This window comes from Cygnus atratus, chromosome 20, assembly GCF_013377495.2.
Source record: "Cygnus atratus isolate AKBS03 ecotype Queensland, Australia chromosome 20, CAtr_DNAZoo_HiC_assembly, whole genome shotgun sequence".
Lineage (NCBI taxonomy): Eukaryota > Metazoa > Chordata > Aves > Anseriformes > Anatidae > Cygnus > Cygnus atratus.
In genome coordinates this window covers 9,413,072-9,428,252 of record NC_066381.1, presented here as the reverse complement: position 1 = coordinate 9,428,252, position 15,181 = coordinate 9,413,072, and the positions used below count along the sequence as shown (strand labels likewise).

The 15,181-nt window shown below is 38.3% G+C and overlaps 1 protein-coding gene across 9 annotated transcripts in view; it reads left to right on the top strand.

Moving 5' to 3' along the window:
• The window catches only part of BCAS3 (BCAS3 microtubule associated cell migration factor), a 358,287-nt gene that overhangs the window by 55,817 nt on the left and 287,289 nt on the right, over positions 1-15,181 (top strand). For all 9 annotated transcript variants that reach the window (XR_004780836.2, XM_035560848.2, XM_035560852.2 and 6 more), the window contains 2 exons: positions 9,456-9,532; positions 11,216-11,299. Coding sequence is in view for 8 of the 9 variants with exons in the window: in XM_035560848.2 (XP_035416741.1) it covers positions 9,456-9,532; positions 11,216-11,299 (161 nt within the window). In the remaining variant the exon portion in view is untranslated. The remainder of the gene's footprint in view (positions 1-9,455; positions 9,533-11,215; positions 11,300-15,181) is intronic.

Genomic DNA, 15,181 nt, shown 5'->3' with positions numbered 1-15,181 from the left:
TAATGCAGCTGTGTTGCACATGAGTAGTATTTGTCTTTCTGTTTTTGTTTTTGTGGTTGAATGTATAGCTTAATATATTGTTGTAATAAATATACCATAAAATATTCAGGATGTAGAACATGGTCAAGTTCGTGCTGCTGTTGGAATGTTTAACTCCTGCATTTCCTCATTTTTTAGAGCTAAGTGAGCAAATCTGACATAGTTCGAATCTTTTTTGCATGTGATTAGATGGAAATGTGCTGATTTGCTTGAATGGCAGCCAGCCAGCAGATTTTATTGGTGCCTCGTAAGAAAAAGTCAGCGTACAGGTGTTCCAGTCTTGGCGTTTGAATTTAAGACAGTTGCTTAAACTGGAGTGGAAAATACACTGTACATAGTCATAGAAAAATTGCCAGGATATCCTCTAATCTACCCGGTGAGGTCGTCTTATTTTCACGTGTCAGCTAAGGAAAGCCCTAACTTCAGTCTGCAAAGAACCCGTGGCTGTGAGTGTTGTATGGCACTCCCTTCTCGTTCGTGCCTCCGCTCCGAGCCAGCTCAGTTTCATTAAGAAAAGATTTGCATCAAGGGGTAGATAAAGGCAAAGAGCAATTTGGTAACCTGCACTGTTTTAAGTGCTCATATGACCAAGCCTCAAAAATTCATTTGATGCCTATAATAAAAATGTGTTTCTTTCTGGTTGTTGGGAATGTTAAGGTGTGGATTTTAAAGACATTTTTAACTAGTTAAGGATTCATGTAACATTTCCTTCAGGGCCTTTTGCTGGGTACTATATGTGATAGAGCAATGAGAAATGAAGTGATACACAGGCTTTTGTTCCTACTTTGCTCTAAAGAACAGATGCAGAAAAGCTGAATTTCATTGATTTCTATTACATCAGTGCTCCTACAGCCCTCCTCCAAAAATGCTTACTTAGTGGAACATTGATGATTATGAATATGGCCTGATGGATACTTTCTTCTCTATAAAGAATATCCTTCCCACCCCTGGGCCCTAAGTAAAGATTATCACAGATAACATCATGCATGTGGCATCATCTTTGTGTCTGATAACTAGTGCCTGCTCAGTTTCTCTGGCCCTTCCACTCCTCCTATTGATATATTCTCCATCCATTATTCTCTAGGGATGAAGACAGTTATTGCAGCCATTAGCTGGCACCACATTTCTATTGATGCTGTACAGCTAGAGCCTTAAGAGGTAATTTTCCAGATTTTAGTCAGAGTACTTTATTGTATATGAAGTCTCAAAAGACTTGCCTAACCACAAGACAAAAATTATTCAGTATATATTAAATGCACCCTACCTGCACCTCTGAAAATAAGGAAAAAAGTGTTTGATACTCTAATCTGCAGTTTGAATGTGGTATTCCTATTTTCACTGACATTCACATGCAAGAAATAATACGTTGGTTTCAGTTTGTTGCAGGTCTGATCTGGAAATCATCTAGGCTTTTTTGTACGTTTTTGTTAGCTCGGTTAGAATTCCTTTTCCCTGGTGGGCACGCAGGGAGCAGTTTGCTCACTTTGCTTTAAAGTAAAAACACTGGATGTCTCGTGGAAAGGTTGAATGCCTGAGGAGTTAACAAACAGAACTTCTTGAAGAATGTACATTTCCCCTCCCCAGTGTGATCAGTAAGTGGCGTTTATCCTGGACATCCCACATGGTATAATCATTGGTAGGATTCCTGTGTCTGGGGAGGGAGATTCTTCAGCTCCAGTTGAAAGTCCTAAGGCAGGTGGGAAGAAAGCTTCAGTTTCAGAGTGGTTTTTTGATCAGTGAAGAGAAGCCAAGAACATTCCTGTGAATTGTATGTTAGCAATTTATACATACGTGTATATTTACATATGTATACCCATACATGTAGCTTATGTACACTTCTTCATGTGGTCTGTAACTGCCTTCCGTGAGAAGTGGCGATGTAATCTTGCATTTATGTTCTAACAGCATCATTTATAAAAGCTCTTTTTTCTGAATTTGGGATTCAGTTTATTACAGGATAACTTTTTACAGTTACAGGAAATACTTCCTGAAAAGGTCTGTAGGGCAACGTAGTAGATTTATGGAAACGAATGTCTTGTTACTTGCAGGGTGTTCTGGTATATTTGGTATATTGCAGGATGTAAGTGTGTAAGTGTACATACAACAGAAAAGTAGCATAAGGACAGAAACAAGGCCTTGATACCCAAGATGTATATCCATCATATCTCCTGGTTTATCCAGGTTTAAAAATTATATGCAGAACAGGAAGTGCTGTTTGTTTCTTTATAGGTTATTTTTGTCTAAATCACCCAAATCCTTAATTTTAAAGGCCAAAACAAGGCCATCTTACACTGTCCTCCTCAACAGGAACAGGAACCTCTATGGTCACGTTATTATTTATCATTGTCCAATTCTCTGAACAAAAAAAAGGAAAGAAAATAAACCTAAGATTAAAAGATAGTTTGTCCTCAAATCAGTCAAATTTGTTCTAAATTAAACAGCCAAGCCTCATGAACGTTAAAGGTTAGTAAAAACTCTGGTACTGGTTTTAGACCTATAGGATAACAGTAAAATACTTAAAACTTCCATGTTAGACTTGACAGGAAAAGGAGGTCCCTGTAATAATAATAATGATAAAAATAAAGATCTGTGGTCCTTCCCTGAGCTTATGCGGGGGGATTCTGTTCTTCCAGTCCAGGACTGCTCAGAATGCAGCTCTTTGCAGGACCAAGGCTGCTGTGAACGTAACACAGATATATATGAGTATGTAACATTTTTCACTTCACTTCTGGGTATATTGTTTAGTGTTTTAGTAATGATAATGTCATTATGATTAACAAAAAAAAAAGCGCCCTGGATGGCAAGTATGATTTCACAGTAGGGTGCATCCTGCTGGTTTGCTCTTTTGCTCAGTTTTTATGGGTGATACTTAAACAAAAGGAAGTACAAGAACAATAGAGGAGTTTTGGAAACTATGTGACAGTGTGAGAGCACTAACATTTACATAGGGCCTTTCATCTAGATAGAACCCAAAGGAATTTATAAACAATATTACTTTACACAGTTTATAAACAAACAAATTTGGTTTGATTGGTGACGCTTAAAAAAAAAAAAAAAGTCCCAAACAAACACGAAATATTAGATAAAACAGCTTATATGATTTGTTTTCCTTGGAATAAACAATGCTTCTGCAGCAGTGGGATCATTCCATCCATTATTTATTTTTAATACCCTTTCCGTGCTCTCTGTCATGGATCTGTTTTCTGGCTGCTCTGCATTGCAATGCTTGAAGTAGTTTTGCAATTTCAGTGCTATCGAGTGTTGTGTATTTCATAACACCTAGAAAAAATTATTCATTGGTTATAAGCTACATCCAGTAACTGAAAATCAGCATAGCTTTAGTGGATTATTGTAGCTGTTTATTTAAAAATGCACAATAACACTGCTTCATGGATTTTAAAGTGATACCTGGCATTTACCTTAAATGATTAAAGGCAAATAATATTGCTTCAACAGTGACACACATCTTGGAACTTTGCTTAGAAAAATATGTTTAGAAGAACCATCCACTTACGACAGCACACGTCATTTTTAATGAACCTGTCCACATACTGAAAGAGAAAACCTTGTTTAGCCAGCAGTCCGCTTTTTCAGCGAGCTTTCACGTACTTAGATTTGCCTTAGGATGGAGGCTAGCCCTGGAGGTCTTCTGACTTGACCAGGGTACCTTGTGTTTGCTCCCTGCATCCTACCCCAATGGCATGTCCATCATACCCAAAAGAGATGCCAGTTCTCCCATGGTTTGGGATCAGAGACTGAGTTCTAAGAAGATTTGATAATAATGCTGCTCACACCTGCGTGTTGGTTAAACAGTTGTGCAGACGTGAGGTGTGGAACATCCATTAAAAACAGGTACAGTAATTATGAGGATAATATTTAAAACTGATCCCAAGAAAGGCTGAGTATGTTTCAGTACAGAGGAACTCAGAGCTGAGGAAAGGAAGCAGAGAAAATTGCAGAAAAGAGCAGTTTTCCAATTAAACAGATGCACAAGAAGACACAAGAGGACAACTTACTAAAATGGTTTGCATTAAAAAACAAAACGTCAAGATAAAGGAGATGAAAGGCTGGAAAATACCATAAACAGATTGTTGCTGTTGTTTTTCTCCCCCAGGACTATGACATCGGTTTGGGCAGTACGAGTTGTTACAGCGCGCTGTGAAAGAAGGCCCCGACCAGTAGTGTCTTAAGAGAAGCGTGTCGGGGTGTGCTGGGGAAAAGCTGCGTTGTTCTGGACGCTTCTGATTCGGCTTTTTCATTACTTTGCTGTATTCATCTCATATTGATTTGCAGCAGTTTACAGCACATCATTTTACAGTGGGTTTTAGTGCGGCCTGAGAAGGAGACAGCAGAGCCCGGGGTGAGGAGCCGTGCTCAGCGGTGAGCACACAGTTCATGTAAATGGAAAACAAATTCTGACTTAGTTCAGACAAGCGCTGACTGTTAGCGTCAGATTTTTCTGGAGAGAAACATTGTCTTCTAGTGCATATTTAAACCTGAATACTTCGCAGTGATAAGAGCTTACTTAGCTCTTTGGTTAACGGAGCTGTCGGGGCTGGGTGGGACGTTTCCAGCAGGGACCGAAGGGCAGCCTTACAGCCTTAAGCATGGCAGCGCTCACTTCTGGGGGAAAGCTCTTCCTAAAATCCCTCTCCTCCCACCTGCACAGCGTATCTCTTCGCACCAGGTCCCGTTGGTGTGCCTTCTGCTTCATACAGGTGCCAAGTTCCTTAGGACACGTGCATCCCTGCTTGCTGAAGGAGCAGGGTGCTGCTGCGGGTGCTGCTGGGCCTGGGGCTCTGTCACGGGAAGCAGCGGCACGGCCCCCGAGGAAGGGGGCTGGGGAGAGCGTGGATGCCTGTCGGCATTTAATTGCCTCTGGGATTCCACAGATTGTGTGCTTGGATGTGAAGCATTGAACCACCAAGTTGATCTGGATATCGGAATTCCTTGCAGTGTTCAGTCCCCAGCTCTGCACCTCACACTGGGGTCGTGTATCTAGAGCTGAGGTTGTGTGTCTATATCGCTCTTATCTTTTTAAAGCTTTTTTCCCCGTGAAAAACCTGTGCAGCTTGATAAAGAGCTGCCCCAATACTAATGATTCGAGTTTTAATGGTGGCATGTTTTGTCATTTATTCGCTTAATCTCTGTTACAGCTGACATGACTTTATGATGGCCCTGTGCTTCTCTTAACGGTGTTTTCCTGATGTGCTGTTTGTGTAAAAGCTGGGGGCAGAGGGGTGTGTTGCTTTCCCTTCCTGGTTGATGTCTCTATATTCACACTGCCATTACAGAAGCTAGAGGACCAGCTTTTTGCAAACAATTTAAGGAAAGGAGTTGAGTCTTACTTTCTGTAGGGGCATAGTGGAAAGATCCAGAGGGAGAGGAGTGGATATTTGTGTGAATTTTCAGAATGAGATGAGGCGATTGTGTTTGTTAAGGGCGTAAAGATAGGAATCTTCAAAGGGTGGGAGAGATTTCCATGAAAGTAATTGAAAAATAATGCAAAATAAACATCCCTTCTCTTTGGTCACTCATCAAGCAAATGTTTGTATAGAGCACTTTAAGTAACTTTCAGGATTCCTCTATAATCAGTAAGAGCAAATATATAAATTCAGCACAGCAAGGAGAAAGCTGGAGCTATCTTTGAACCCAGATAATTGCATAGTATGTATTTTTTGAATTAAAATTTTATAAGTCATTTACTTAAAGAAATAGAAAAGATGGGAAGCAACTGAAAAATGGCCGTGTTAAAGAATTCACCTGTGGCACCATTGTGATCCTGGAAATGGCCAAACCGTGGCACCGTGCAGGAGGCAGCGGGGGCTGCCCGTGATGTCCCCAGCTGGGAGCCAGGCCCCGCTCTGCGGCAGCCCCCGGTCACTTCCCCTCCGCCCCTGCTGCAGATGCTTGGACTTGGGCACCGTGCCTCGGTAAGGTGGCAGAAGGGCTTGGATTCAGACTTTGAGAATTGTGTTTTTCTCATTTTGCCTTTTCACAGCTCTACGTAGTGTATTTCCTGTGCGTGTCATTATAAAGCACAGAGAGATAAAGTGTATGCTTAAAGCATTTTAAATAGCTTCCCATAGGTTTTTGCCTATATCTTTGTGGGTGAGTGCTAGTGAAGCTTATTTGTAAGGTCTCGTGTTTTTTAGTACTTGCTCGATTTGCTGTACTTTGGGAAGGACTTTCCCTTCGTGATCTTTTCTTGGATGACCTCTCCATGCTTTCAGTAAAACTTGGAAACTTTGGTCTTCTTGACAGCTAGTTCTGCAGTCTCATTATGTTCGTCCTTATTGTAAACATGCTAAAATTGCTGCTGTTGTTGCTTAGAATGGATTTTTCCTCAGTTGTTTTGAAGTTTGGTAGAAATAGAAGTTAATCTTTAAGAGAGCTGGGCTTGTAGCGATGGGGCGGCGGAGCTTGGTAGGTCACGCCGTGTCTGTCGTCCCATTTGCCCAGTAGATGATGTTCTGCTGACTCCAGCTGTTTTTTTGGAAAGCAGAAAAACAATTTGCTTTTCCTTCCCATAAAGTATAACCCTTTGTTTATCCTTGTGCTGCTGCGAGTTTCCAAAATGCATAGACTTGCAAAGAATAAGAAAGGGAGGAAATAGCTCTTTTTTTAATGCTGTTTTTCGTATCGGAGAGGAGTTTAGTACTGAGTTGAATTGTTGACCTCGGTGGAGGATATTATTAGAACTGGCTGATGTGTGTGTGGAGCTGTATCTAATTGACCAAATCCAGTTCAAACTACCTACAATAGGTTTGGTTAAAACAGTTCTGTTCTTAAGATAACTTTACTTTGTTCTTTGTGTATGATTGATTTGTGATTCGAAGAATAATGCTCTTTTGTAGTTCTTCAGTTACTTCACTTCACAGAAATAATTGAAACAGCTCCCGTTTCCAAGAAAGACATTTCTTTTTTGCCCCGAGTTGTTAAAATGCTTGCTTTTGTCATTACAGAGCATCTGTTGAGTGGTATTCCTTTTGTTTTCTGCTACGAGGATATTACGAGGTGCTTGCAGAATATAGGAAATGCGAGTGAGTGATTCTGAAGTCACTGTGGAGATCTGTGTGATGAGGGTTGTCATCTGACAGCTTTTAACGATTTATTTTGTACGTAAAAGGGGAGAAAATTAAATAAAATCTGGTGGACCTGAATGTCCTTACCGATCCAGATGAGGATTGCTGAAGCAGAAGTCAGCGTTAAAACCTTACTGGTCATGATCTATAATGTCATCGGAAGAACACGGTTGTATTTACTACCTGGGGTTGTATTTACAACCTTTTCTTGCTTTCTTTGTTCCTTAAGAGTCTTTGGCTACCCACATTTTATGCACTTCTGGAATGCAATAACAATTGTGGCATCATCTCTTCAGAATTCGTTTTCCTTCCTGAGATGAAGGCAGTGATAAGGCCTTAGAAAATACTCGCTTGGTTTTGCTTTCCTGGCCTGAGATGGATTTAATTCGATGAATTGCTGCTTTTCTCCTTCCAGTGCTTTATGACCTTTGAAATAGCTTGCTGTGATCTTCCGAATTTTGCAATACCCTCACTGCTCCGGTCTAAAAAAGGAGCTGGAGCTGTTGGCCTAGCAGGAGCGGTACAGCAGCTGTTCGTGCTCGTGCCAACCAAATGCCATCAAACGTGCTTGAGTTTCATCAAATCTTTGTAAAACTGTGTCTGTACACTGTAGTTAATACCCCCCACACCTTTCTCATTGTTTTGCGAGCCTTGAAAATGATGCTGCTCAGCTTAAAGCCTGTTGTCCTCACCAAACATTCTGGACGTTTTGGGGACCTGTAAGAAAAGATCCCGATGTTTGTCAAATGAAGAAGGTGAATACATTTGCTTTTTCTCGCTGTAATGAGCAGATCACTATCCAAGAGTCTGACAAAAAGAGACATTGGTGGAATACTAGCTGAGATATCTGTATTTTTTTTAATATGTTGCTTTTCAGAATGGGATCTTATGCAATACGTTTTTGTTGTTCTTTTTCTGTGTTTTTCTAAAATGCCGCTTGCTGCATCACCGTGCTCCTTCTGCCTGTGGTACGGGATCGACTGACCTGGGCTCCTTTAGAGGAGAGATGAGTCTATAAGTTTTTTAATGTTTTGGGGTTTGTCCAACCAGTGAAAGAGAATCTGAATTACTGACCTGTCTGTATTAGTGCAGGAACTGCTGAAAACAGAGAGTGGCTGTTTGTTTGATGTCCCCTCCTTCTCCCCCCGCTTTGTGATATTTCTTATTTATATAGGCTTTTGTGTACCAGAAAGGATTTAGGTCTAGTAAATGGCATTATGCACGTGGCTGAAGGCCTTTGTTTACTAGCTTAAGTTTGAACACTCAAGCTCAAATCCTGTTATCAGGGCCCTAATCAGTAAACAGTTTTGTGGTTTCATCTGTGTGACTTCAGTATCTGAACTTTCAGACTCCTACCTGGACAAAGGATCCCACTGAAACCGGCCTGCTGGAACCACGCGGCGCAGGCGTGCACGGAGTCAGGGCTAGCATGTTAAAGTTCAGACACACTGGTAGGACTTGAGTGCTAAATGCAGGCAACAGCTACACGGTGGTGTAGGAAGAGCAGCCGTCCACCCCAGGGGGCTTAATCTGAAATGACAAAAAACAAAGGAGGGGAAATAGGACAGTAATAGCAATTAGGATGAGGGTCACCTTGCTACTTTTAGTTGTAGATTACTTAAGCTTTTAATTTGTTTCACCATTGTCTAGTTGATTTCAGTAGTTCTAAATTTTCTGTTTTTAATTTTAGTAGTTAACAGTGTGATATTCTCAGTTGTTGCACATTTTATTTTCACCTTATGCACGTGTATTTATCTATTTTTAATAATGTAATAAAAAGCAGATGAACAATGAAAATTTTGCTACTGATTTTAAAGGAGTGACAAATTCACTGTAAAGTTAAGTATATGCAAAAGTCTTCTGAGAAACTAAAGGCTTGTATGTAGAATAATTAAAAACAAAACCAAAAGCACAATACACATTTTCACACCACAAAAATCTAGAAGATCTTGGAAGTGGAAGCATTGACCAATTGAAACGTGTCAATAAAGTAAAATTAATTGAAACGTGTCAATAAAGTAAAATTAATTAAAACGTGAAGATACAGAACCAATTGAGTCAATCGTTTAAAATCCCCCTCACCCTGCTGTATCAAAATGACATGAAGAAATGCAAACATAAGGAGAAACCATTATTTACACATAATTAACTGTTCAAAATAGCTCGTCTAACCACAGTCTTATCTTTAGGAACAAAAATCTAAGCATTTACTGAGTGATATTAGCAACTGAAAGGTTTTTGTTTAGACTTTTTGTTTTCTTGGCAATAAGTAAAATTCCTTGCAAGAAGTCAGTAAGATATTTCTTAATGCTGCCTTTTAAAACTTTTCAGGCTGCTATCCATGTCCAGGGCCAAACATGAATCCTATTGCGCTCGGAAGCCGTTGGCTTGCTTATGCAGAAAATAAGGTAAGGAAAGATTTGATTTCAAAAAATACTTTTTTTTTTTTTTGTACTCTATAAACAAGCTAGAATGAAATCTAGAAACAATCTCAGAAACAAGCTGTGTAAAAAAGATGATCTGTAAGAGGACTTGCATAACGATGACAGATCTAATCTTTGACCCACACTAGCTGTGCTTTGGTATTCATGTGTCATATCTTTACTCTGCGCATTTAAGTTCATGAACTTGATAAATGCGTAAGTAGCATGGGCAGAGAAGAAAGCTATCGACATATATGCTCAGTGAGAGACTCAGTCAATCCATTTTGCATTTGAAAATTCTAAAACACCTCTGAAAGGCAAGGAAGGATTCTTAAATTCTCTTTGGGCAAACCGAGTCAGAACAGAGCCTGTGGTTTGTCTGACAACTCAGCAATACACTTTGTAGATTAGGAAATCTGTTTTTTTCACATCCTTGCTGAAATTGATAAGCTTTAGGGGAAAAAAAAAAGTTAATTTTTCTTATTTCTAGATATAAGAAGAAAATAGATCCCAAGCAAAACAATTATCACCCTTATTAAAGCTTGAAGTGTTTGAAAAGTTTAATTTCAGCTTCTAATTCCTTATTTTTATTTCGAAGCAGATGTTTTTTCTCCCTTCCACTTGCACCTGGAATAGCTGTTTCTTGGGCTGAAACAGGAGTTACTAGAGAAGCAGACTTTATAACTTTATTATACCCTTTCATGCACAACCGATTTCTCTGCAAATTCAGGCCTGCCTTTCCTTTAATGCCACACTTACAGGGTTTTATAAAACTTAACCAGTCAACTTGAGATTTAAAAAGTGCTACTGCCAAAAATATAAACCACTGATAAACGAAAAGAATTACATCAGAAAATGAATTTAAATAGCTTGTGTGTTCCCAGGTATATTCTCTGTGGGACGTCTCCTTTCTCCCTAGCTTAATTATTTTTATTTAGATACTTAAGTATAAGCAGAAAAGTAATACCTTTAGAAACAAATATATCTTAACAGTGATTTTCTATTTTCTTTTAGCAAAAACAGTTAAACAGGCAAACATGTTCTGTGTACCAGTAACAAATATCCATAGTTCTTTGCCATTTTATTTAATAAGAAGCACAGCTTCTATTGTTAGTTGGAGTTCAATGGCAAGAACTGCTTTTGTAGGTTGATGGAAGGTAGAAGAGTCTTGTTTTGATTTATTAAATTTGATGGAAAGCAATATAGAGTAAACCCCATGTACATTCCTCTAATCTATTAAATGTAAAGTTTAAAGTTGCTCTCTTCCTTTGTCATTGCTTTGCTTGCTTGTCATAAAAAGGAGGGGAAAGCCACATTCAAATTCTTAGAATGTCTGATATTTAAAGTTACATATACATGGCTAAAGCTTTTGATTATATTTATTTAAATTTATTTGTGGTATTACTGCCAGACCCCAAATCCCACCATTTCAAAGTTTATGAATTTTTAGTGAGTACTCATCTTGTAATTGAAAACTGGAGTTGAGTACGCGACAGTCTGGGTGGCACCCAGAAGATTATAAAAAGGGGTTAAGTGTCTCAGCAGGGCTTTTTGCTGTTTGTAGGGAAAAAACACACCACTGTACACGATAAACAAAAGCTATGGTAATGGGTTATGGGTTTGTGTAGTTTAATAGTAGTTACTTGGTTGCTGTCTTTCTTCTTGTAGCTGATCCGATGCCATCAATCCCGTGGTGGAGCCTGTGGAGACAACATTCAGTCTTACACTGCCACAGTCATTAGTGCTGCCAAAGTGAGTACATCATCTGCTGCTGGGAGAGGTTATCGTGTAAGATAATTATTAGGTTTCCCTGCTGAATTGCACTGTTTTTTCCCCTTCTCATTCACAAAAGAGAAATAAAAAAAAAAAAGGTAAGAAACATACTAGCATTAGCATCACGTGTATGGGCCTGATCCTGAAAATTTCTGAGTAGACATTGTTTTTGACAAAGTAATCCTGTCCTTTAGAACTGATCTTTTATTTATTATTAACAGCTTGAAATAAAAAATAATGCATATCAGTAACCCTTCTTACAGGAAAATCATAGTAAAATAGATTGGCATAAAGGCTATTCATAATACGACAAGTTTACATGATTGGACATCAACACTGTAAATTATTAGTCTTTTAGCATCATGAAAACTGACATTACAAGTACTTGGTGCTTTTTGGACTCAGTCACACCAGCATTACATGCTTTAATCTCTCTGAATGATGACAACACAGTATGGAGCTAATTAATTACCTAGTAGCTTTCTTTGAAGGTTAGAGTTTATTAATGGCTGTTTACATATAGGTTCCATTGCCTATTTTTTTTTTTTTTTTAGTTCTGATGACTTTATAATATCCTTCTGTTTTCAGAGAAATGTCAACGTTTTCATAGTATCAGAAAACGACCATGGCTTGGAAAAATCTTAAATGAGCCAAAGAATATGCAGAACTGTTGTTTTACTATTTCCCCCATTCCACCAGGCTCCTTTCCTTGAGGACTTGCCTGCAACATTTTGCCAAGTAATTTCTCTCTCTCTCTCTCTCTCTCTTTCTCTCTCTCTCTCACTCTCACAGAGTGAGTTTTGGCATTGTCTAGCAAACTTCATGCTGATTACAAGCTTTCATTGTAACCACTAGCCTTTTCATTTCTGATACACACAACAAAACAAATCTAATAATAGGAATTAAATGACAGCACAGAACAGAAAGCTCAGTGTCACTGAAGAAAACAACAGTTATAAAAGCCCACAAAGAGAGACATAGGTCATGCCATCTCATGTGAAAACAAAACATAAAAAAGAACATATTCCATCAGCATAGCTTTAGACACAATCTTGCTGTGGTTGGAGTGGGAGGAAAAATCACAGTTTTTTTTTTTTTTTTTTTGAATCGCTGTTCTTCTGAAGGTACTGTATGAAATTTGCTGCATCTCTTTGCATTATTTCAACATCTGCAAAGAAAAACGGGAGAAAATCTCCTACAACTCCCTCAATCTCAACATCATTCACATTTTTTTACAGTATAGGTAAGTTTGAAAAAAAAAAAACAACTTGCTTAGCATGATCAGCCATGGTTATGATCAGATGTGGCAAAATCTTAAAACCAGATCAGCGTACTGCCAAAGCCAAGCCTAGTCATGACTGAAGAACACTCCAAAGCTTTGTTAAACCATGAAATGATTGTCAAAATATTCTAGCAGGCATTAAAGACTAAGTACTATTCTGTTTAATTTGTTTCAACAGACTAAAAATCTGAAAAAAAAGCACATCTGTTATAGTCTTTAGTCCCCAAACCATAGATGACTAGATTTTAAGGCCCATTAAGATGAAGATGATGACCTTACCTCCTGAACAGTACTTGCTAAGGATCATAATCCAGAAATTCCCTCATTAATCTGAATGTATGCAAACCCTGAAGCAGTGATGTTGCATCACGTGAATAGATACTGAAGATAAAATATGTCTGTAATCATAGGTAAGAGAAAATTTTTAGCTTCTGTACAGTGATAAAGTAATAGGGAAAGTTAGGAAAATGGATAATCATTTTGCTAAATTGTATGTGTGTTATTGCACACCTACAACTTTAATGCTTGCTGGTTACTTATTAACAGTGTAGAGGACGAGTTTTGAGCTGACAGATACTGGAATGCAAAGGGGAAGTTTTAATTTCATTTACATGTCAGAATAATACTTGATATAGTGCTTTCTTTACTGGTTTTTGGGATCTTACTGTAGGTATGAGTGACCCAATTACATACAGATAACCTCCTGCATATGGTTCAAATAATATAGAAAGCCTGTATTTTAATATGATAGCAGTTTGTGATGTAAATAACAATACCAGCATGTACAATGCCTTTCCGAATAAAGCTCATTGCTACTTGATGGTGTTAGTGGTGGGAGAACATCCAGGTGCTTCGTTGTAGATAAGAACCCAAATGAGAAGTTGCTTCTTTTAATTATCCATTACCTGTCCATTTTTGGATAGAGCAAGGAAGGGGACACAGGAAAAGACATCCTTAGGTTTCCATGCTTGTGATCCTTTAAAAAAATTTAAAAAATTTAAAAATTTTTTTGTATGTTTTGTTGGAGAGATGTCTGGTCTTGACATGTTCCTGGGTGAGTCATATTTCATATGTCATATTTAAGACCTGCTCCCAAAATAACATATTCCTAGCAGTCAAAATTTCCGTGCTAAGATCAATTTAATAATAGGTGTTATTCCCTTTCCTACCTCTTTTCAGAATATGTGACAAAAGCAGGAAAGGGAAACATCTTTGTGAAACATAGGCATTCAGCAAACACTTAGCTTGAATTTGAATCTATAATTGATAGTATGTTCATTTTGTTCAAACTAAACATGAGGCTTTTTGCTGTTGATTACCAAGACATATATTTTTGATACATCTTTCTGCCTTGTATAGATTTTTCATTTATAAATAAATCTTAAATGGCTTATTTGTTATCAGAAACAGGAACAAAATACTGTTTTATCATTAAAAGGATGTGCAACCGTTGAAACAAAACAGCTTAACAGGGACTGAATGATGCATTTTAATTTTTTCAAATAATTAAAGTTGTACTTGCTTTTCAATTAAATGAGGTACGTGTGCATACATTTATTTTAATTAAATATATGTGTTTCTACATATTCGAATGAATGTGAACAGCTCCTTTGAGTAGCTAGGGTACACATGAGCATGCAGAGAATTTGTGTGTTTGCACAATGTGCATCACTGCTTACTAAAGGAATCAGATCAAGTATTTTCATTTTATTTCTAAGAAAATTTCACTGCATATGAACTTTGCATAGTTCCCTTTGATGACGAAGGAATTGGGGCAGTGCAGATTTTAACCGATTTCATTTAAAATGTATTTGGTCTGTCGAATGTCCGGTATCAAATTATAAACCAAGTTCTTCTCACCTAATAACTTCTTTAGTTGATTCTTTCTCCGTATCTTTTAAGCCTGTAGTGGTAAAGTGATTTAGCAAAGGCTGCATCTGTTTTCTCTTGTTACCTGATAACTTCTTAATGAGTCCTAACAGCTTATGTGAGAGCAAGGTCATTAGCTCTAATGGATAGCGGGGACAGCTGATATGGCATGGGAAAGGTTAAAGATTACCAGCGAAGTTTTTGCAAACATACACATAGCTCGGAGAAGTAAGTGCTGTAATGGCTCTGCGCTGATAGTTCTGAGCTAATGGCCTCAGCCACATCTCTGTACACCTATTACTTCTCAGTAGCCCTGCAGTCCTCGTCTGCTCGAATGTGCAACAGTAATTCATTTTGCTAGATAAGCATGTTAATTTTTTTCTTAGGGAGATTTAAAATGTCTACTTGGCACATTGTCATCCAGTTTCCCTGATTACAATCTTACAAATAGTTTTCAAAATCGGTTGATTATGCTTTTTGGTCTTCTGACTTGCTTAGGTATTTTGTGCTTCTAACCTAGCAGTGTATTTTATATGGTTTTAACTCTTGGTCAGAAAACTGCCTTGTGTCCTGGCTTCAGTTTTTGTAAAGATTGTAAAGATGTCTGTTGAAATGCATTCCTGTGATGGTGTTGGGTCCATTTTAGGTCTGCTCCTCAGATACCGTTATCGACTTCTTGTTACATTTTTCAGTCTTCTAAATTTGCCAGT